This window comes from Felis catus, chromosome C1, assembly GCF_018350175.1.
Source record: "Felis catus isolate Fca126 chromosome C1, F.catus_Fca126_mat1.0, whole genome shotgun sequence".
In the NCBI taxonomy this organism is placed as follows: Eukaryota; Metazoa; Chordata; class Mammalia; order Carnivora; family Felidae; genus Felis; species Felis catus.
Window position 1 is genome coordinate 161,444,907 of NC_058375.1, and position 24,072 is coordinate 161,468,978.

At 40.9% G+C, this 24,072-nt stretch overlaps 1 protein-coding gene across 3 annotated transcripts in view; it reads left to right on the plus strand.

Moving 5' to 3' along the window:
* Positions 1 to 1,103: 1,103 nt before the first annotated feature.
* The window catches only part of MAP3K20 (mitogen-activated protein kinase kinase kinase 20), a 193,928-nt gene continuing 170,959 nt past the window's right edge, over positions 1,104 to 24,072 (plus strand). Inside the window, exons 1-2 of one of the 3 annotated variants that reach the window (XM_006935367.5) lie at positions 1,104 to 1,233; positions 14,108 to 14,300. In XM_006935367.5, coding sequence (XP_006935429.1) covers positions 14,142 to 14,300 — 159 coding nt within the window. In that variant the 5' untranslated portion in view covers positions 1,104 to 1,233; positions 14,108 to 14,141. Of the gene's footprint in view, positions 1,234 to 1,298; positions 1,430 to 13,297; positions 13,938 to 14,107; positions 14,301 to 24,072 lie in introns of those variants that run through there. The other 2 variants (XM_023259463.2, XM_003990872.6) reach the window with 2 other exon arrangements.

Genomic DNA, 24,072 nt, shown 5'->3' on the forward strand with positions numbered 1-24,072 from the left:
TTTAGCTTATGTTCCCCCATCCCTCCGCTTTCATATCTTCAACTGGCTGATGACTTACAATTGTATTTCTCTCATGACCTCTTTTCCGAATCTCTGTTTCATATTTCAACCGCTGCATCTCTACCGGTTTTTCCTCCCATGACCTGGAACTCAACAGGAAGCCAGCTTCTCCCCCCCCACATCCCTATTTCTGTCAATGACACCATCCTTCTTCCAGTCATCCAGGTCTGACACTTTGGCATCATCTCTGACTCTTTCCTTCTTCTCTTCTACCTCCCCAGTTTCTGTGGCTTCTTCCTGAAACATGGCTCTCAATTCCATTCCTCCTTGTCGGGTTCCATTTTGTACACTCTTGCTCAGGTCCTCAGAATCCTATTACCACGTTGTGACAATATTGACCTCTCATGCTGCCTCCCAGTTTTGCTCTAGCAACACATCCTACAACCATGTGGGCTGCGCTCGCTTGCTCTCTCTCTCTCTCTCTCTCTAAATCACTGTTCAGACACAAACACCTATTTTAATGATTCTAGTTCTCCACAGTTCCCCAGTGCCCATGGATAATAAACCCCAAACTCAAACCCCTGGATAATGCTGCCAGTACCTTTGCGACCTCGGCTCACTCTTCCTCCACAGAATCATCCTTCCCAATCAACAATCACTTTTCTTCCCAATACCTTTTACCACCTGTTGCTCACACGTGAAAAGGATTCTAGTCTTCTCATCTGAACTCAGTTTTGTTAAAGTCACCAACCAGGGCAGCAGACCATGACCCCTCCTCACAATTCCGTAGGTATTTACTTAGGGTTCCATCACGGCAGCCTTCAGCCCTATCTCCTAGAAACATCTTTCCAGGTCTGTGCCCTTCCTTCCCAACTAGATAATTAACTCCTGCAAGGTATGAAGCAGCCTCCCATCTCTTTGTACTCCCAGCGCCTCTGACACAGTAAATATTTGTGGGAAAGGACTGACTTGACCATACAAGTGGGGTCAACTTGTTAAAATGAGGTGAAGCTACCGAGAGGTCCACAGGCACGCCTCCCTCTCCCCTCCACGCGCTGCAGGGCTAGTGCGCTCCCCGCTCAGCTCCTCCATCCGGGGCTGCGGAGGCTGCCGGGGCGGACGGAGCCCTCGGGGGTGCAGGCCCGGGAGGCCCGAGCGCTTCCCCACGCCCCGCCGGCCCGCTAGTCTGAGCAGCGGCGCGGGCAGGGAGGCCCGGCCGTTCCGCGCTCGGAGGTAGGTGGTGCTGTTGTCGCGACTGTCTTCCTCATTGGCGCGGGGCGGAGAGGCGGAATGTTCAACTCCTGACTCGGGCGGAAGCGTGGGAGCCGCGCGGGCCGCCGTCCTCTCGACCCCCGGTCGCCGTCCCTGCCCTCGCCGCGCGCGGGCCTCGGCGCCCCCGGCTGCCGCTCGCGCCCGGCCCGGAAGCCAGGTAAGGGCCAGGCCGGAGACCGCGGAGGGCGAGGTGGGTCGGAGGCCCCTCGCGCTCGCGAGTCTCCCGGCGTCTCGGGGCCGAGGCCCTGACGGCCTGCGGGGCCCCGCTGGGCACCCTCCCCGACCCAGGGCCCTCCGGGCGGCTGCGGCCGGAGCGAGCGTTCCCGCCGCCCGCGGAGTTCCGCGCCGCGGCCCAGAGGGCCCAAAGTTCGGACCGGTGGGTCCCACGCAGAAGTTGGCGCCCGGAAGGGCGGGCGCCGCGTGTGGGGCTTTCTCGGCCCTGCGCTCGGCGCCGGCGTCGGGGGCCGCCGCTTCCCCTCGCCGAGCGCCCGGCCCCCCGCCGGCCGAGCCCGCGACCCCGGGGCCCGAGCGCCGGCTTCTCAGCGGGCGAGCCGGCACCTCTGGGAGGCGAAACGCGAGTCTTCCAAATCAGGGCAGGGCGCGGGCCACTTCCCAGCAGAGGGCTGTGCTTGCGAGGAGAGACCACTAACTTCTGCTTTCCACCCGGCCGGGGCGGCTTCTTCCACCTCGAGCGGCCCTCCCCGGGACAGCGTGCGGCTCGCGCCGCCCGCACCCTCCAGCGGCCCTTTCTGCCACCGGCGAGGGTAGCCCCCACCCTACCCGGGTGTCCCTCGGCGACCCCCATGGCGTCCCCCGGTCCGCGGGCCCCGCGACCTGGCCCAGGCCGGCAGGGCAGCGCTGAGGCCGCCGCCACGCCTCGCTTGCTCCTGACAGCTTGCAGACCGACTTTGATACAGACCCGGCGAGATGGCTTCGAATTGCCTAAAAAACGGGGCAGCCCATTGTTAAGATTGCTGCAAATGTGCGTTTCTGATGCGCCTCGAGATCTCTCATAAGCACTGTTTATGGAGGACTTAATTAGTATTTTTGTTAATAACGAAAGCAACATCGTTTAGTGGCCCGCTCTGGATGATACTACAATAAGCAGCTCTCGATTAATAATGGTGTATTAGAATCGCCTCAGATGGTTGCTGAAGTATATTCCTGTTTTATCCCCGAACCTGTTTTACCGGGAGCCTTCTTGCTTTCCTGACCTCAGTTGAAGTGAGCGGTCAGGATTCAGTGGATCCCAACCCACAGTCACTTTTAAAGACAAAAATAAACAGGTGATTCAAGACAGTTAATGATTTCTTTGTAGTAGGCCTACATCTCCACAGTGAAATTTCATGTCGTTTTTCGCTTTTCAAAAAAAAAAAAATGTGTGACAGCTACATTTTAATTATGGTTTTGGCCTTTGTTTAAAGTTCCGGCTACAGTAGTGAGCGATTTGGGAGATTGCAAATGAACGTGAATTTGGTTTGTTTGGAAACAGTGAATTAAGGTAGAGGAAAATGGTCTTCTAAAGCAACGTGTCCTCTTAGTCTTTCACAGCATAATTCCTACTATAACTTTTCTCGAGTTTTTTTTTAACCTGGAAGATATTATTGAAATCAAAAGTCATAATGGTAATAATTCCAGAGTAAATGACCACGGTGCAACGACAAGGGCCCTTGTCTAGGAAAGGAAAGATGATTGATCTCTTCTTACTCTTTTAGGGGACACATAAGACGCATTAAAGAGAGACAAAGAGAGAAATATCCAAATATTAAGCAGGAGGATTTGGATCTAAAAATGGATGGTCAAAGATCTTGGGAACTGAGGGACCTTCTTGCCAAATAAGGAAACTTGGCAAGCTGCTCTGTGTATTTTAAGTTAGCACAAGAGTGAGTGTTATTGGCAATATATTGGCTGAGTGCCTATCTGAAATGAGCAGTGAAACTGACTTTGACAGGGCTACCAAACTATAAACAGGAGTTATGAGGGGCGTGGAGTAAATAATCTAGTCAGAGAAAACATTGGCGAAATTACAATGACGTTTCATGAAAAGAGGTCAGACATAGAGTGAAGCTATTAGTGTGGAGTAAAAGAGAAAAATGGACAGTTTTTAGAAATTGTTAGATTCAAAGAAAAGAGAGGAGAGAATCAATGATTTTTTTTTTAAGCCAGAAAAAGGTGTTTTGTGGTGATATAGTACCTCTTGGAATAAGATAGCCTTATATCTGGATCCAGAGATACTGAAAATAAAAATCAATTTGGATCATTTGTTTTCCATTTTATTCTACCCAGGACAGATTGACAGGGAGGGTGTCTTGTCTATCTAAATGTAATAGGAACAGCCAAGGCACCTTTTGGTCTTACTGCAGGGAAGATTTAGGCTACTTCTTTCGTGGCTATTAACCTTGCCCCACTACACACAAATAAGCAGAGTTCCAGCTGTGACCAGAAAACTGTACCTGTTAAGGAAAGAGAGCTATAAATGCTAGAGCTTAGATTGGTCTGACTGATACATGGGTGCTTTTGTGTCAGACCCTCCTACGGACAGCTGAAGCATCGATTATGCCCTAATAGCAGTTAAATAATCCCAACACTGTAGAAGATTCCCTGAGAACAAAGCAGCCATGCTTTGCCACCCTAACCCCACATCACAATTGCTAATAGGAAATTAAAGCCTCAAATGGAACTTCAGGTGGATGACAAGCAATCTAGTGATTATTGTAATAAGCAAAGTGTTTAAAGAAAACAGAAGGAAGAGGCAGAATGATACAGGGAGAAAAAAAGACATATGGTAAAAAAAAAAAAAAAAAAAAAAGATATGACTCTGAAGTCAGACCCGAGTTTGAATCCTAGTCATGTCACTTGTAAGTTCAGCACTTGGCTTGGGCAACTTTCATACCCATCCTCAGTTTTGTCATGTGTACATTGGGCACAGTAATGCCTTCTTGCTGCACAAGCTTATGAGCACGTGGTAATGCTTGAACCAGAGATTAAAACTTCAGCCACCATAACTGAACAGTAAGGAGTGTTTTCCACATTCTCAAATCAGACACAGAGCAGGCTGCTTGTCTCACCTATACCCAGGTAAGGCTTGCTCTTGGTAGCTGGCCCTGTTCCCAAATCATACTTCATGTGTATATGCAGGGCTGGGAGGTTTTCATAGATACTCCCCTGCTCTGAGTATAAGGATTTGAAAAGCAGCTTTGTGTACCTCTGTGTTTATGTATAACTTTGAGATTTTTTTGTGAAAGAATCTGAAAGTTAATGCATTTAAATATCTATATGAAGAATTTGAAGAACTCGGGAGTTGTGTGACTAGGGGAAGGTTATGACCTAGAAAAGCTAAACCAAAATTACTTGGAACCATTCTTAAAGCTGGCTTTGAGCACAGTTTATCTTCAGGGACTAACCTCCTTCTTTCTGGACTTTGTATAGGAAAACCAAAAAGAGAAGGCAAGAATCATTATCTAAAAGGTCATGGAAAAAGTCTGCTTATGAGACTTTTTTTTTTTTTTTTAACCAAAGTATCCTATTGTGGAGAAGAATGTATTTCTTCAGGGATCCGTAAATATCCCCGTAAATAAAACAAAGACTCCCATATAAGCAAGCACTTTCTTTAAAATCTTGTATTTAATCTTAAAAACTCATGTGAATTTTGCATTCTCTTCTGTACTGTTTGACTTTACTGAACAAACCAGTACAGGCATGTATAGTCCCTTAGATCTTAAGGTAAAATTGACTTGTAGGAACTGGATTTATTCATACACCTTCTGCACAGTGCTGGGTGCTCCACGTATGGGGGAGCGTGAGCCTGGTTCTGATAAATGAATGTGTGCCATTAAGCTTTGCAGCCCAGCCCACTGCATGGGGTAATACAATTTCATTTTGCTGAGAAAAGAATAATAGTATATCATCATCCAAAGATTTTTTATTTTCTGTGGTTATACTGTGGCTTTCAGCATGAACAAAGCTTTTTGCCTTTGGAAGTGGAGGAGAGGGGAAAGAATAGTGGAAGGATAGAAATCTGGAATATGATGCTCACCTTTTCAACCTGTTTGGGTGGAGAAATTGAGGAGTATGGCCCAGTCATCTCCATTATTTCCATTACTGATGCTGATCACTGTTCCTTTACTTTGCCAGGGACCCTTAGGTTCATGACTGTATCCCTGAGAAAGAATACCATCCATACTTTGTAGTAGGTTGATTAGTCATAGCATACTCATAGGGTTGGAGTAGGTCTTAAAAACCATTCATGCTGTTCTAGCTGTTGCAAGAATCTCCTATTCCACATGGCCACCTCCCATTGAACACTCTGAGCGATAGGCAGCTCACTACTAGACAGAGTGGCATATTTTCTTATTAGGTAATTCTAATAACCAGGAATTCTCTCTGTAGTTTTTAGCTTTGTCTCTGGATCGATACATAATATAGGGTCTTCCATGGTCTTCTCTGGTTTTAGCAGTCCCCATTTGCTGTCATCTTATGTCGAGGTTACTAGGTTTTAACTGTCATATTTACCCTTCTCAGGGAACATTTGTTCCAGGTAATTAGTCCAAGATGGTACCTGTTTGTTAGCAGCTAGGGTAGTCAGATGCTTTCTATTTGACAGAAAATGGTGCAGCACAAGAAGCAACACATTTGGGGATGGGTGAGCCTGCTGACTGAAGTAAGCCTGGTTTATTCTTGTTTTCTCCGCCACCTCCCCAAACATCTGTGAATTCCTCTTCCTGCCAACCCATGGAAATGTGCTGTCTCAATGCTCCTTTACTTTGTTCAGAGACTCTGGTCCAGCTTTCTTCTATGCCTCCAGTCGCTCAACACAACAAGCACCTCTGCCATGACCCATGTTATGGATTGTACCTACTCCACGTTGCCTAGTTGGGCTTCTGTTTGAGCACAGACACATTTCGACACAGTATTTCTGTGCCATAAGTGCCCCTGTCTCCTACATTCCTGTTCCTCCAGTGTTTTGCCTCAAGTAACGACATTTCTGGCAAGGAAGTATGTCATGGAAGTCTATTTTCATTAATTGAAATATTAAAGTACAAGTAAGAATGTTTCATTTAACTAGCTCGTTTTTATTTTAACCTTTGCTCTAATTAGAGGGGTTTGTTACTTGTATGATGAAACATAGAGGAAAAAAAAATGAAACAATAGCTATTTTTTGGATTCTTAAAGTCTGCTTCTCTCTGATATCTATGACTAAAGATCCTATTCACTGAATTCAACCAGTTCTTTACAGGATATGCTGTTTTCCAGTAGAAGCCTTGGAGGAAGGAAGGGATATCTATGGTAGACACAAGTACTAGTTGGTTCTATTTGCAACCTAGTCTCCTCCAGCGAGTCTTACAGATCTTTTTTGAGTGGTTTAAAAACAACAGTAGAACAGCAGTCCTGTTCAAGAATAGAACCTTAGAATCTTTGACCTTGCTCTTATGAACAAATACGCCAAACTCCAGCTTTCCCCATGCTTTGAAGATAAGACGTGTAGGAAAGAAATAGTTGTAGAACCATAATCCAAGTGGTATTGTTTTAATACACATGATGAAAAAGCATATTTTTATTATTGTATTCACTAATCTGTGTTAAGGAGGCTGAAATAATACTAGCATAAATAAATATTAGAGCAACAAGGTTGGCAAAATAATTTGTCGAGAGCTGTTTTATAAAAGGGTTTTTTTTTCTGGTCAGATTTAGGTCATAATAAAATAGTTTTTTTTCTATACTGCGTCAAAAATAAATTTTTGTGAAGAAGGGAAAAAGGAAAATGTAAATTAGGGATAGAAAAAGAGGAAGAATCTGAATTCAGAAATCACAGGTCCATATAAACCTAAAAGAAAAATCCAGAAAAAGTCCAAAGACCTATTTTCTTGTAAAGTTATTAGTCCTTTTATAAGGTGGGTTTAATTTTAAAAGACGTTATGATTTGCAGGTATTTAATGAAGCTGGTTGTAGTTTCTTGAATCCATTTGACATGTAGTAGATAAGATTTAAAGGAAGACAGTGGCCACCATGGAAGTAGGTATACTCTAGAAATGTACCAAGTGAATGCTATCATTGAATTAATAGGTCCTAAAAACTCTGGTATCTTAAAAAGTGCCACACACACACACACACACACACACACACACACACACAAACAAAAAAAACAAAAAACAAAAAACAAAAAAAACTATCATCTTTTAATAACTTAGTCTCATTATGAAAAAATAATTTAAAAGAAAATTATAATTACTTAATAAGATCTTGCAAAAATAGCCATAACCAAAAGCAGCAAACAGAGCAGTGAGAAAGCATTAAAACATATGCAGATAAGAAGGATTCATGGACCAATAGTACATTTATCTATTAATCATTGCTCTGCAAAACTAATGAAGATACAAAACAATTCTGAAAACACAGGGAGGAAAACTGAGGAAAGCATACCCAATGGTGAAAGCTGAAGGAGTAGATGACTAAATATTAAATATGGTAACAAGACTTATAAAGATAACTTGAGAACCATCATTTCCATGTATTGAGTATTGTGTACTAGGTGCTGGGCACTATGCCAGGCACTTTCATGGCATCTCTTACTCCCCAGCAACTATGCAGGATGGGTATTATTTCCAGTGAGAAAATGGAGGTCAGAGAGGTACAATGCCTGGGCCAAGGTCTAACAGCTAATAAGCTCAGATTCACTAATGGATCTAATTGGGGTGCTTCCCCTGGACCATGCTGCTTTTGTGTTGGAATAGTGGTATTTGGAAGTAAGACTCATTAAAGAAGTCAGGTAATACTCTGCAAACTTCATAATTTTGAGCTAGCAACTTGAAGACATTTGGTAACAGAACGGAAGAGATTTCAGATTTTTTATTTATTGGGTTGGAAATGTCATGGTCAGAAAATGTGATTGGTTCAAGGTTACCAAGAGCTAGAGGCAGAATTCAAACTCCTATCTATTTAATTCTAAATCTTGTTTTTTTAATGTTAGAACGTTAGTCTTTTTTGTTTTATTTTATTGTTTTTAATTCAGGACCAAAGTCCATTTTTTTTTGGACTTGAAAGCTGAAAACTTTAAAGTCAAATAATACTCCACTTAAGGTTTTCTGCCTCCATATAGTTTCACTTTTAATAGTTCATTGATGGTGACACACACACACACACACACACACACACACACACACACACGTGTATATGTTTGCTTTCAGCGATTTAGTAGTTAAAAATCTTTTTTAAATTTCAATTTTAAGAAAATTTTTAAAAATTGAAAAGGTTTGTCTTACTATTCAAGTACTCAAACGATTGGACTCAACCATCACATTAGTGATTTTCGACATTTTCAGTGCTATGACACCCTGTTATGCTCTGAGTTTTGTGCTGTCCCTGCGCTAACTTACCCATCGGTGCTGTGTGGTAGATACTTACTAATATTTAAAGCAGCTGTGAGAGTTTAGGAAACAAGTTAAAATGCTACCAAATTAGGACTGGGTATTGTTGCATGGGGAAAAATTGCCTTTCTTGTGTAAAAGCAATTATTTTAACATGGCGGGATATAAACCTTTGATTGGGTATACCATGTAAATACATTTATATAGATGACTCTTATTATTAAATTTATCTGTATTCACTGGAGAACACATCTGAAAAATTAGAATGTGATTTGATCAGGTAACAGTCTTCCCCAAGATGCTGTAAGTATGATTAATCAGCAACTCACATTTGCCATTCTTCTGATCATACGTTGATCCTCTTAGAATAATGATTTTAAATTAAAGGGAGTTAGCTCAAGGGGAAAAATAAATATACAGGTATCTTCTGCTTTTCGAAAATTTGCATTATACCACCTTGCTTTATGGAAGACCTATATTAGTACCTGTTTTTGCTAACAGAAAGAAATCTGAAGAGGATTTTCGCTTTTCGGGAAAAAATGTGAAAAGGGAAAATTGCATTCAGCATTTGTTTTGCAGTGAGCTCTTGTAGAGGCAGCACGTACCCTGAGCTTCTCTCCCTGGAACCATGCTCAGCATCAAGCCGTCATAGCTTTGAACTGTGTTTGAGAGCATCTGTACTTTATTTTATCTTGATTTATTTTGTGCATCCATTAACAAGATGTGTCCTGAGGTATCAAGAAAGGCCTTCAGAGGGGTTACTTTTTGGGTCTGGAAATGTTAAAAAATTTTCCATGTAAATTAACGGCAGTTTCTTTTTTGCTTTACAGCATTTTGGCTAACGAAAGATTCATGGGAAGGCTGTACTTTTAGATAGCTGGGGAAACCTATACGTGGTCTGATACTCATATAGACGGCAATGGGAATCTCAATTAGGTTTTTCATCTCAGTCCATGATGTTTGCCAAGCTCGCTGGAATTAAAACCTGTGCTCCTATACCCTAGAATTGTTAGTCTCTTCCATAATAAGATGGGACTTAATTTTTTATGGTCTCAGTAAAACATTCAAATAATTACATAGTCCCATTCATACATCGCTCTTTTCCAAATGGCAGGATGTATCACAAAGTGAGTAACAGTGATTCTGGGGAAGAATATGATTAATTGCCTCATCTTGAGGAGTGAAGGTCCTGGAGAACTCTACTTCTCCTAGATCAGCTTCCTCTGGCACTTTTAGATCAGTGTCAAATGTAACTGATCCTACCTCCGTTCATCCATATTCCCTGGACTTGCTCTGTACCTGAGGTTTAGATTTATTCATATTGATCTCATCCTGGTTCAGATCTCTAGGTTTGTTTTGTAAAGAATTTCCTTCCTTCTTCCTCCTCTTCTTTCTCCTTTGGACTCCTAGACACCTTATTCTGAAGTCCAAACATTTTATCTTCGGTTTCCCAAGCATCCCAGGCAGTAGTTTCCAAATTAGGATTTGCCTCATAATCCTCTGGGGGAACTTGTAAAAGCAACAGTTCTCAGATTTTAGTCTGATTGGAATCTTTCTAGCTGCAAAAGATAACAAGAATAGCCAGAAACTATTTATTCATTCATTTGTTCATTCAGCAATTTTTGAATAGAAAAAATTCAGTGCAATGTGCCTGGCTGTGTACTAGGTACTTAAGAAGATCCAGATGTAAATGGAAATGGGTTTTGCCTTTAAGGGATTTATGGTCCCTTAAAGGTGGGAAGTAAGTGGGAAAGATGAATAGGTAAAGGTGCTAAGGCACAGAGGGAGAATTTAATTCTGCTCACGAGACTTGAAACAGATAGTTAGGGACAGGAATTTCCTGAGAAGAGAAAGACGTTCAAAGCAGAAATCCCTTATGCAAAGGAATGGAGATGTGAGAGGGGTAGGAGTACCATGTAGTGGTAACTGCAAGGAGTTCCTCATGTGTGTAGTGAGAATGAGAAAACAAGAAGCAAAAGTAGCTATAAGTGGTAAAGGAATAACACAAGAAAATTTCCCAGAATTAAAAGACGAGAGTTCGCTGGGAGTACAGGCTGAGAGAGTTCACCGAATGTCCTACCAATGAATGAAAAAGATTCATTCCTAAATATGCCCTATTAATCTCGGGCATCCAGAAATGAATACAGGGTCCTAAAAGCTTTCAGAGAGAAGGTAATAGTGTGAAAAGGATTAGTTACCAGAGCAGTATCAGGCTGCTTTACAGCCACATTAGAAATTAGAAGACTATTGGGGCGCCTGGGTGGCGCAGTCGGTTAAGCGTCCGACTTCAGCCAGGTCACGATCTTGCGGTCCGTGAGTTCGAGCCCCGCGTCGGGCTCTGGGCTGATGGCTCGGAGCCTGGAGCCTGTTTCCGATTCTGTGTCTCCCTCTCTCTCTGCCCCTCCCCCGTTCATGCTCTGTCTCTCTCTGTCCCAAAAATAAATAAAAAAACGTTGAAAAAAAAAAAAAGAAATTAGAAGACTATGAAGTAATACTTTTAAAATTATAAGGAAAATTATTTCCTACCTAGAATTGTAAACTCAGCCAGACTGCCAATGAAGACATTTTAAGACACACAGATTCTCAAAAAATTACATTCTGGGTCTCTGTTAGGTTGCTAATGGGAGATACACACTGTCAAAACAGAGAAACCAGGGAATTCTAGGACAGGGGTTCTCACAGAGGAGAAGGTAAAGGAAATTTTAGGATGATCATGAAAGGAAGTCCCAGTCCAAGTCAGGCCTAGAGAACAACCATTCCAGCCAGATTGAATTGAGATGAAGAGTATAGGAGGAATGTCTTTAAGAAAAAAATAGAACAACCTCCCCCAAATTACCTGATATTTTTATTTTATTGAGAGGAGTTTTGCCATTCTTGGGAGAGTTTAATGAGGTGAATAAGTGCTAAGTATATAAAAAGCTAAGCAAATAACAAAAACAGAGCAACTGATAACTCTAGGAGAAACAAAAAGTTGTCCAAGAAAGGAAAAGTCATTGAATCCTACAGAGCATTCCTAGGAATATTTACTTTGTCAGCCTACTATTGACTTAACTAGATGTTACAATATAGGTGGAAGCTGGGACGATTGGGCAAGTGTGACATATTTCTATGCAAAGAGGTGAAAGGGGTATATGAGAACTAAATCCTTTTTTCCACAAGGAGAAGTTAATAGATAACATCTGAAATGGAACAATCAAGAAATAGCAATATGATCACACTTTTTAGAAATACAGAGGTAAATAGCAGAAGAAAATGCTAAAAGAGTTGAAATTAGTTCCCTCTGGAGAGAGAATAAGGTGTGGGGAGGGGTGGAGCGGGAGAGTTCTATTTTTTTATTACAAGCTTTGTAGTCCTATTTTATTTTTATACTTTGATAAACATAAAAGCAATTAATAACAACATAGATGGACATAGCGTCTGTAACGTGGAGGGAATCTTGCAAGTGGTGCTTTGCCTTTTATTGAACAAACTTCTTAGCTTGCATGTTCTATGTACCTACCTTTGGCACATTCCTAAATTTTTTCCAAACTTTCTTCTTTTCTATGATTAACTGAATGTGAACTGAAACAAAAGTTAGTAAGGTGAATTGTTGACTTACATATGTATAGACTAAAGCTGGATGCTATGGGCTTCCCCCCAACCCACCCCTGTATTTTTGTGTAGACAGTAAGCTTTTAAACTTTAGGATAAATAAACAGTCCTCTCTCTTCTCCCCAAAGTAGAGCAGAGTTTGACGTTATGTAAGAAATCAGCACTCTTGAGGTGTCTGGCTGGCTCAGTAGGTAGAGCATGTGACTATTGATCTTGGGGTCGTGAGTTCAAGCACCACGTTGGGCTTACTTAAAAAAAAAAAATCAGCATTCTTCAGTGACATGATGTTCCTAAAATGGGATTGCTAGTCAGCTGCACATTAAGATCTCTGAGCCGACTGTGGACATCACTCAGCAAAGCTTCAAGTTGTTTATGAAGAAATTTTGTCAATTTTATAGATACAAACTGTCCCCTCCACCTTTTTATTTTGAAAATAATCAAACCCCACAGAAAAATGGAAAGAATAGTGAAACACTCATATAACTTTTGCCTAAAATCACTAGTTCCAACATTTTGTTACATTTGCTTCCTCTCTATGCCGGTGCCCTGTTTTTAGAGATTAAGGAGCAGGGGTTTGAACCATTTTAAATTAAGTTGTAGGTATAATGCTTAAATATGTCTCCCAGTAGATCTCCCAATAACAAGGACATCCTCCTACTGAACCAGAATACTATTATTATCCATGGATAAGATAATAATACCTAATAATATAGTTAGTGTTCAATCTTCTCTAAAATCCCAATAATACTTTCTGTAGATTTTTTTTTATTCCAGAGTCCAGTGTTCATTCAATGCATTTAGTCATCATATGCTAGAAGTTTTCCTGCTTTTTTTTTTTTAAGTCTCTCATGACTTTCACAGTTATGAAGATCCCAGACCAGTTGTTTTGTATACATGTGGATTTGTCTTTCTGCACCCTCACTGTGAGATTCTGGTAAGAATCTGTATACAAACTTTTGTTCTCCACCTGCTTTTTATGCAGGTTCAACATTTTAGTGCTTTATTTTCTTGTTTTCTTGTTTTGTTTGTATGTTTTTGTTTTGTTTTTCCTGGGAATCTGTGGTTTGGCATGTGATGTAAAGAATGACCACTTACCCAGAGAATAGTAAAACTCCTTAGACTGCAGAAAATATCACCGAAATAATCTCTGGGAGAGGTAATCTGTTCCTCTGGAAACAACATAATATTTTTTTTTTTTTTTACACTCTTGGCAGAGGTTTTTGGATGACTTAATATTGTAATCAAGGGCAAATTTTCTTCTCTTTAATTAAGTCCTGCTACAGTATACAGTCCAGGGAGCCACTTGTGGAAAACACTTGGCCAGCTTTGCTATCCCCGAGCTGAACGCTTGCTTTTGGAATCTAAACACTGTATGTGTGTTCCCTCCGCGGCATTTGGGCTCTCCTTGGGGCAGGATGCTCCGTTGCGTAGGTGATGTATATTTTGTGTGAAGTGAGCACACCGTGGGAGAGCCGGCATACCTCACCTGCCGGGAGAGCTATGCAAGTTTGCTGTGGAAAGCATGCTTCCTGTGTGTCAGGGCTCCCTCATAGACCTGGTGACACAGTAGCCTTTAGGCAGAGCTCCTTGGGATGTGCAGGAAGTGCCGCTACAGGTTTTGTCGGGGGAGAAATCTGAGCCATTGCTCTGTGAACAGCTGTGTTTCAGAGCCTGGACAAGTTGCTGTCAACTTTTGCATGGGCTGCCGGGGTAAGTGTTTTCATTTTGATTTGTTTATAGCCTTGTTGTCCTTGCTCCTGAGTCCTCAGGGTTCTTTCTGGAAGTTTCACAGTGCTTGTTACACATTACCTACAGCAGCATTCAGAGGATTTGTTCTAATATGTTTATAATCCAACTTTTCTTTTTCTCTGTCTCTGCAGGTTTTGTGGAAGTCTAATACTTCGTCATTATGAGATGTCGTCTCTCGGTACCTCCTTTGTGCAAATCAAATTTGATGACTTGCAGTTTTTTGAAAACTGCGGTGGAGGAAGTTTTGGGAGTGTATATCGAGCCAGATGGATATCCCAGGACAAGGAGGTGGCTGTAAAGAAGCTGCTCAAAATAGAGAAAGAGGTAAGGCCTTTCCCTGCTCTCAGAACTGGTGGCGATTGCGCTTATGTAAGCTTTTCCACCGAGTCAGAGGTCACAGGCTGCCGGGGACCTAGCGAGCGAGGCCTTTGGGGCCGATCCACGAGGCTGTTTCCCAGTTTCCATTCTGGGAGCCCCATAAATAGAAATCACGGCCGCATGTGCTTTAGGGTTGAGTTCTAGGGGTCATCTGCATGGAGAGTGTTTCCTTCCATGGCATGAAAGACCGAATGTTCTCTGAGCTCTCTTCGAGGGGAAGGTGAGGTTTCAGACCTTCCTTGGCTTCCGGCTTTTCTTTTCCCTAGGTCAGCCGAGAGGGGTCAGTAAAGAGTAATGTGTGAACATTTTATTCCCTTTTTATTTTGGGTTTCGTGAATCTGTGGTTATCAGGAGTTGTCTTTTAAAAACTAAAAAGCATTATTTTTCGACTGAAATATAAACAATACCAGCTTCTTGGATTTCACCTCTACTTGAAGCCAACAGTGATGGTTTTTGTTTAATGAAGAATTAACAGATGCTGGACAGAGAGCTGTCTTCTTTGTAAAACCAGAAAAGGGCCTTCTTGGCTTTCAGAGTCTGGGGCTTAGGCTGGTCCTAGTGGGCCCTTCATCTTCCTTAGGAATATGACACAGCTTGGTCCCCATGTTCAGTTTGGTACCTGGAGGATGAAGCTAATTGTGGAGCTGACCTGCAGGCATGGCATTGATAGCTTTTAACAGCTACCCTCTGGAGTTTGTTTTGGTCATTTCTATTTATGTCCTGTTTGGGTTAATTATTGTTTTTTTTTTCAATGTCTTTTTTTAAAGTGAACTTTTCTATAAATACATTTTAATCTCCCCTGAATGATTTCATTTTTTTTTCATTAACTGCTGTCAGTGAACCGTAGCAATTGATTAGAGAAGGAAACCCAAATGGTAGCACTTTGTGGCGTTTCCTCCCAGCAGTGCTGTGTGACTGTGTGATCACCAGCTGAGTTTCCAATTGTTGAAGCCAGGTCAGAAGGACTAAGCTATTTCTGCCTTGGGGTACCTATAGGTTGTGGAAAGCATTAAGGAGCCCATATGTGCACAAAACGGGAGCATGCTTTGTATAGAAAGTTTCCTCCCCCTCATTTCTTGATCAACACATTTTTCGTAGTAGCCAAATAGTAAAACCATGTCTTACTCTGGATGGAACCTAGCTTCGTTTATCTAGTGAACTCTTTAGTCCTTTATAGGTAAACATTATTGTACCCATTTTATAGCTGGAGAAATAGAGGTTTGAAAAACATAGTAAGCTTCCTCAGGAGGGGCAAATGAATTCCAGGAAATCAGACCCCCTGTTCTGTAGTTCTTAATTCCGAAACCTGTAGGTGACCAGGTTAGATGGAAAGTAAACCAATTCCATCAAATTCATATTCAAAAAAGTATATAAGCATGCTAATATTTGTAAACATTAGGTCATGCATGCTTAAGTACAACAAGCATGTTCTTATATGATTGTTGGATGCGACACTTTTTGAGTTATAGAACAGATTTTGACAGGAAAACAGTAATTGCTGTGTTCACACCTCCCCCCACCCCATACATAGTGGCTTTGTTTTGTTTTGTTTTCTAATCTTTAAGAAAGCTAATAGAATGACCTAGGAAAGCACAGGGGTGAAAGCAGGAATTGGAAAATGCCAAGTCCTGCTCTCATGTAGGTATTTAACCTAAATGGTTATCGCTCAGAAATTGAGTGGATTGTAGTAAACTGTAGGAGCATAACTCATAAATTTTAGGAAAAACACAAACTCAGTTTCAGCTTTGGGGCTTGGTTTAGCCAGTGATTGTCAGTGATAAAGAGGCATGTAAATTATTGCAAAGCATCCCTCCTTCTTGAATCAGCAGGAGTTTAAGACGTAAAAAATTTTGGCTAGGGGTTGGGAGGTATTGGAAAGGAAGTATGCATTTCTTAGTTTGATTTTTGTTCTACTTTGTGAACTATGTATTGGCTTGCTGGCTGGGTGTTTTCTAAGTAAGATAAAAGCAATAAGCTCTAGATTTTTTTCCAATGTGTAGATTCAGTCTTCTGTTTCTTGGTCACCTTTTTGCCAAGAAGCAATGGGACATTTAATAATATATTTGCAGCTCGTTTACGATATATTTGCACCTCTTTAAGGTGACTTGATATCTGATGAAATATGTTATATGAACTTAGTGAAAGGTGGAGAAAATATTTATCAGACTCCCTTAACTTTGCTTATGTGAGGGGATAGAAGACCTTTGTTTTTGCTTTTTTTTTGTAGACCTCTGATTTAGTGAGTGTGTATTACTTATCTCTGCTTTAGTGAGTACATATTACTTTTTTAATTTAGAAGAAAAGAAAGAAAAATGGAATTTACTTAAAATCTAGGTAGTTCTTTAAAACTTAATTAAAAAAAAACTTTTACACCTAGGGAAAAACTCCAAGAATAGTACTGTGAACTCTAGCTTATCCTTTCCCTAGAATCACCACTAATTAACATTTTTCAGCATTTGCTCTCTATTTATATATCAAGTTGTATGTATTCCTATTTTATTGAACCATGAGAGTAAATTGTAGATGCTGTGTATATAACATCTGTATTTCAGCATCTCCCAAGAATGCAACCATAATACAACTATCAAATCAGAAAATTTAACATTAATGCAATAATATTACCTACCTCACAGTCTATATTCAGACTTTGTCAGTTGTCCCAATAAGGGCTTTTTATGGCAATTTTTCAACCCAGGATCCAATCAGGATCACATATTGTGTTTAATTTGTATATCTGTTTAATTGAACAGTTTCTCTGCCTTCGTCTTTTAAACTTTGACATTTTTGAAGAGTATGGGATTGTTGGGTAGAATGGCCCTCATTTTGGGTTTATCTGATTTTCCCTTCCTTTTGCCTAGTTTAAGATAATGTAGTTTTGGTAGAAATATTTCATAGGTCATATGCCCTTGGCATATCTTAATGGGAGACTATGATGTCAGTTTGTCTTGTTATTGGTGATACTAATACTTTTGAACCTTTGATTAAGAAGGGTTTATCCAATTTCTTTATAGTAAAAATACCCTTTTCCGAAAACTCTTTGTAATTAATCATTAAGCTGTTGGAAGATACTCTGAGGCTATGTAAACATCTTCTTTCAACAAGTGTTACCCAATGCTTTTAGCATCTGTTGGCAATTCTTGTTTGAACCAGACGTTATTATGACAGTTACTATGTAGAAAGAAAAGTTCTAGCATAAATGAGAGCCTTCCTTTCTTTACTTATTCACCCATTCATTTGTTTATCGTTTCATTGTGGACTTACGGATTCTTTTTCGAATTGAAAATGTACCATTATATTACTATTGTTACTTTCAAGCTTAAATTGTCCCAGTTGAGCAAGTAAGAGTCCCTTCAAGTTAGCTCCTTTGCCCTTTGGTATGTCTCCATCACTTTTTAGCATTTTTTTTTACTTCCTGGCACAAGATTTTCCAGGCTCATCTAGTTCCTACCTCATTCCTGGAATCATCCATTTCTTCAAGAATCCCTGATCCAGGGTACCAGAATTGGGACCGTGATATTTAGAAACCAAGATTTGGATACTGGTTTTGCATATTGTAGACTTTCTTTTAAAAAAGAGCCTTTATGGGGTGCCTGGATGGCTCTGTGGGTTAAGCCTCCGACTTCGGTTCAGGTCATGATCTCACGGTTTGTGAGTTCGAGCCCCGCGTAAGGCTCTGTGCTGACAGCTCAGAGCCTGGAGCCTGCTTCAGATTCTGTGTCTCCTTCTCTCTCTGCCCCTTCCCAACTTGTGCTCTGTCTCTTTATATCTCTCAAAAAATAAATAAATGTAAAAAAAAAAAAAGAGCCTTTGTTCTTTGGGAAAAAGAATAGTTATAAACTTTACTTATGGAAGCATTTAATTCAAACATTAGCTATGATCTGTGATACACTCCTGTTAGGAGTGTAAATTGGTAAGCTTCTTGGAAAGAGATTAGCAAAATGCATCAAAATTTTTAAAATATTAACTTTCTTTGAGCCAGAAGTTTTACTTCTATGACTTCATCCAAAGGAGGTAGTCAGAGATATGCAGAGAGATGGCTACAATAGCTGCTCATCTCAGATGATTAATGGTGAAGAACTGGAAACAACCCAAGTGTTCTTTAACAGATTATCTTTTAAATTACGCTACATCTCTCACACACACACAAAGGCAAATATGGAAGGTGATGGATGTGTTACCTCCATTGTGTGAATCTTTTCACTGTGTGTACATATAGTAAAATCATCATGTTTTATACTTTTAAAATATTACAATCTGTTGAGTATACCTCAGTAAAGCTGAAAAAAGTATTCTACCTCTGTATAATAGAATTCCATTGCATTTGAGAGAATATTTAAAGAGCTGGGGAAATGCTCATTATATATTGCTAAGTGGTGAAAGCAAACTACAAAACATACATAGTAAGATCTTGGGTGTCTGCTTGGTGTCTGTATGGTGTTTTTATTTTACTTCCTTTGTTTTCCATATTTTTCAAAGATCTCACATTTTTCCCCAACATTTTATTATAAAAATTTCAAACATAAAGAAGGGTTGAAAGAATTTTCCAGTGAACATCTACATATCTACCATCTAGGGTCTCTGTCATTAATACAAATATTTTGTCACATGTATATTCAGCTGTGTATCTTTCTATCCATCAATCCGTTTTGATGCATTTCAAAATAAGTTGTATGCATCAGTATCTTTCCCCTTAAATACTTCAGCATGCATATTATTACCAGAGTTCAGTATGTGTTTACTGTTTTGTTTTCTTTTAAGGTAAAATTTACATACAATGAAGTGCACAGATCACTCAGTTTTGACAAATGTGAACACCCTGTGAGCCATATGTTTACTTTTATAATTGGAAAACACTCAAGAAAAAAATTCTAGCTCAGTTAATCTATGTCACTTTCTCAGGATGTTCAGGTGAATTGAGTTTTATAAAACTCTTCAGTATGTCACGGATTACTAGTTTTCCAGCCTCAATATGTGCCTCTGAAATGTTGAATGTTTACTTTTCCATCACTTTTCTGTAGCAACGCCAAATAATTTTCCAGTGGTAATTTAGCTTGTTTATGTTAGTTGCAGATTCACTTATTTTTGTTAAAAACGAGTTTTCAACAGGAAAAAAGTAATATCTTAGGGACATATACCAAAGGTAAGAAGAGATGCCTTTAGTGTATCTTTTTGGTAAATTCCATATGAGTTGAGATCAAACCATACTGCTTAGGCAGAAATCGAAGCAAGGAGTGGAGAGGGCAAGGAAAGACGTGGGTCAGTGTCCTCTTTCCAGCCACTGACCTCACACAGCAGGAGTTCATCAGCCTCCCAGTCCTCATAGAAAGGCTTAATCACAACAGCTTCATTTTGCTCTTGCAATGTATTTAATGATATGTTGAACCAGACATGTCTGCACATGGTATGTTTTTCTGTCTGAGAGATGGAAACCTGCAAGCATTTATGTTCCCTTGATATGTGTGGGTATCCAACTGATAGGAAGAGACCAGACTTAAGTATGAGATAGGGAACATGATTCCTCTTTGTTTCTGCAGAAGAATTGAAAGGAAGCAGAGTGCTCAAGAGGTAAAATATGAGGATTCACTTGCCTTGCCTTTTGCAAGGCACCACTCCCTTTATTTAAAAAAGAAAATATCCTACCAGATTTGTTGTAGAAATATTGAAAGCCAGGTAAATTCGAGTTTCAAAACTGTCTCACACTGTAAGTATTTATAAATAAAGGGAGAAGATCAAAATGTCAAAATCGAGGGCAGAATTTGCTTTGGATTCTGCCCCTCCCCTGCTGGCAATCTCTGTCTCTCTCTCAAAATAAACACACCTGAAAAAAAAGGGGGGGTCATAAGAACAGGAAATACCAAAAAGCTTTTGTATAAAGGGGGAAATACCTACGTGAAATAGAAAATACAATCTTAAAATTGGCACAGAACTCAACTAAGAATAAAAGCTTTTATTATACAGACTTTATCAACGTGACAGCATTTAGTGTTTCATGGAAGGCTAGCAAATATTATTATCACTTTATTAGCTCATGGGAGACCCTTTTTCCTCCTTGCAGTTCTATAGTCTTTTACTAACGAATTATTGGCATTTACTTTAACTGTAGGAATGTTGTTTTAGTATTACCCCCGTCTCTGAACACAATAGAGAGGAATAAAACTGCGTTTGTTTTCTTTGTAAATCTTCTCTTTATTTAAATACACTTATAAGACCAATGTAAGCAAGAATAGCTTGCATACGTGATACCTGCCGTTCAGTTCTGGCATAGTTTCTTCAATGATTTGTCCAAAATGGTGTTCAAGAACGGTGATACAGTATTTTTAAGTGTCAGGAGGGCAGACTTCACTATACTAGAGCTAATGTTCTAAGTTGCTACTTTCCAGTGCCCATACTCTCAGTGCCCAGCCTGTTTGTTATAGCATGTCGCCACTTCCCTAGTCTCCTCTGCTTCGCTCAGGAGGCCTGTCATGGCTCTGACTCACGACCCTAAAAGTCAAGACCTGAGCTGAGATCAAGAGTCAGACGCTTAGCTCCCTGAGCCACCCAGGCACCCCATGTTTTCTTAAAATTTTTTTTTCAATGTTTATTTATTTTTGACGAGAGAGAGAGAGAGAGAGAGAGAGAGAGAGAGAGAGAGAGAGAGAATATGAATGAGCGGGGGAGGGGCAGAGAGAGAGGGAGACACAGAATCCGAAGCAGGCTCCAGGCTCTGAGCTGTGAGCACAGAGCCCGACCCGGGGCTCGAACTCACAGACCGCGAGATCATGACCTGAGCCAAAGTCGGACGCTCAACCGACTGAACCACCCAGGCGCCCCCCATGTCTTCTTTAAGACAACCCCGTGTACGTTTTTTTCTGTCCCTAGTCAGAATTTACCGATTCTGGATTCTGTTCTTTTAGGCCAGTGGTTCTCGAGGTCTTGCCTTTGGACTAGAAGCATTAAGCATCACCTGGGAATTTGTTAGAAATGTAACTTCTCATGGGCCTCATGAGAGGCCTCATGTCCATCCTCTGAGTCAGAAACTGGTTTGTGGGGCCTGGCAGTCTGCTGTAACAAGCTTTTCAAATGTTCCTGCCGCCCTCCAGAATTTGAGAACCATTGCTTTAGGTCGTATCTAGCCAATCATATGTCACGTGCGTTTGGTCAGTGTGTCAATTTTGGTTTGAAATTTTAGGTACCTTAACTGGTAGTGGTTGTTAGAGGCTTTTTAGACCCTTACATTTACCACGTTCGGGTGACCATCTGGGCACAGGCCCTGCTTGGCAGTGTCACTGAGCATCATGAGCTAAAGGCTGACTTGGGGAATGGCCCACATCTGTGAAACCTCAGGCAGATGCCTTCAGACTCCAGATCTTCCCCCGCTCGGGTCCTCACCTGACTTTCCAGCCATGTCTTTCATGTTCTGACCTCAACTCCTGTCGCCTTTTTCCATTTCTGTGACCGTGGTCCCTCTTTCCTTCAGCCGTGACACCTTTGTCCTCTCTGGCCGGGCAGATCCTGCCCATCCTTCAGATATAATTGCTTCCTTCTCTGTGAGACAGTCTCAGGTCTTACAAGCATAATTTTTCTTCTTATTCTGAATTTATTAGTCAACACCGATACCATTGATTTGACTTGCGATGGTTATTGCCTCGTGTGTGACTTTGGTACACTGTAAACTATCGCCACGTAACTTCTCATGCCAGCGGGCCTCGTCTCCTCTTCTGAAAAGTGGAGCTAACAGCGGTACCTACATCACAGGCTTGTCAGGAAGAGTAATTGAGAGGACACATGTAAAATGTCCGGGAGAGTGCCTGGCACACAGGAAGACCCGGGTAACCATCAACTATCAGGTGTATGTTTACAATCATACTCTGAAGTCAGGATGGCAAATCAGCGTCCTGTTTAGTGAAAACTCCAGTTTGTTGGTTCCTAGAACCTTATGTGGGAAAGGGGCCAGAGCCACGTTTTCAGTCTGCAGGAAAGAGCCACGGCAGGGCTCAGTGTGCACGTGGAAGGGCGAGGATGTGTGAGGTGTGTTCCACATCCCTGTCGTGAGCTCTCTAAGGGCAAGGACTGGCTTTACCTTTGTCGCCAATGCTGCCACCTTCCTGGCTGTCTTCATTGTACCAAGTACATCACCTCTGTGAACTAATCACTCGGTTAGGGGCTTTCCATTACTGCCCTCCTCTTCTTCACACTCCCGTTATGCGATCATAACCTCCATTTGATAGGTCAGAAATTAAGGCTCAGAGAGGTTAAGTAACCTGGCTAATATAAACAGCACCCTTCCTTGCCTGCCTCACCACTCCCAGCCCTGTGGCTTGCTCACAGTAGTGTTTGGTTGGTAGTGTTGATGTTTGGTATCCTGATGCAGCAGACTTTCGTGTCATTCTCATCCAGGAGGGATCTCCTGTATCAGTGTACCTGCATTTTGTTCATTTACTCTCTTTGAGCTGTGAGAGAGGATGGAGCAGGCCTGTCTTTACTTACTGCTGATTGTGAGTTCACTTGGCTACATAGTGACAGAACTGTCCTTTTCTTTAGGGTAACTAATGTTTGATTTTTACAGGTACCCTTGCTTGTCTACCTTTTAGACTGGCATGCCATTTCCGCTTAAGAAATTTTAAACAATTCAGTGTGCCGTACTTTGACTTTGTGCTAGATCTAGAAATCATCACTTAGAGAATAAGCAGTTCACCTCATTTTATCTGATAATTAACGTAATCGCCATCATCCAGAAGTACGCACCGAGCAGCTCTCCGTTGCGGGGCTCCTTTCCTCGGGGCAGTTCTCTTCCTGGGAGCTTGTAATTTAAGGTACCCCAAAGTGAATGGCTATAGAGAGACTTAAGAAATTAGACACATATTGAACAAATGTATCAATGAAATGAGCAAGCGTGTATCACTGATACTTCTGAAGGCAATACAAATCTTATAGGAGAGGTAACCACAGGAATGGCTTCTCCTAGAACCAGGAGTTTAGAAAATCACCTGAATGATAAATAATGTTCTTATCATGGTATGTGACATGCGGTTACATTAAGACAAATATCACTCTTTGCTATTTTTCAGATTAACGATATGGCCATAGAAATGTTTTGTTTGCAAGAGAAAGCCCTTATCCTTTTATTTTAGTTAAACAAATTTTAAATCCTTTCAAAACTTTGTTAGATTACATGTTTACTTGCACTTAGAAGTTATTTTTGTTTTGCCATGTGAGGAACATTATTGCAACTGTTATTTCAGCTTTTCATTAAAGTACTGATCTCAGTATATTAAGCAATGAACATTTCAGTTAGTTAATAATCAGTTAATTAATATCCAGCTATGTTCTAAATATTGTGCTGAAATCAAACCAATGAATGTATTCCAATAAAAATGTTAGATCCTGACTGGTGTTATACAAAGCTAGGCTCTTGCTTCATAAAAATAGTTTGAAGCACAAATTGAATTTCTGAGAAATTCAAAGCTTAATACAAAGAGAAAAACTGAAAGATTGAAGGAGAGGAAGAGCTATCCATAAGTATTCCAGATAGTTTCAAAAGAGATATGATTGGCTGTCAGTCTTCAGAATAGAAGTATCTCACTTGGGTATTAAAAAGGTACCTAGATTTTTCTTCTCTGCTTTCCAGTGAAGACAGGAAGTCACATGAAATTATCCAAGATAGAGACCATTTTCTTAATTTTTCTCCCCCGTACTCAGGCTTAATTCCTGCTCCTAGTTAGGACATCCAGTTTCT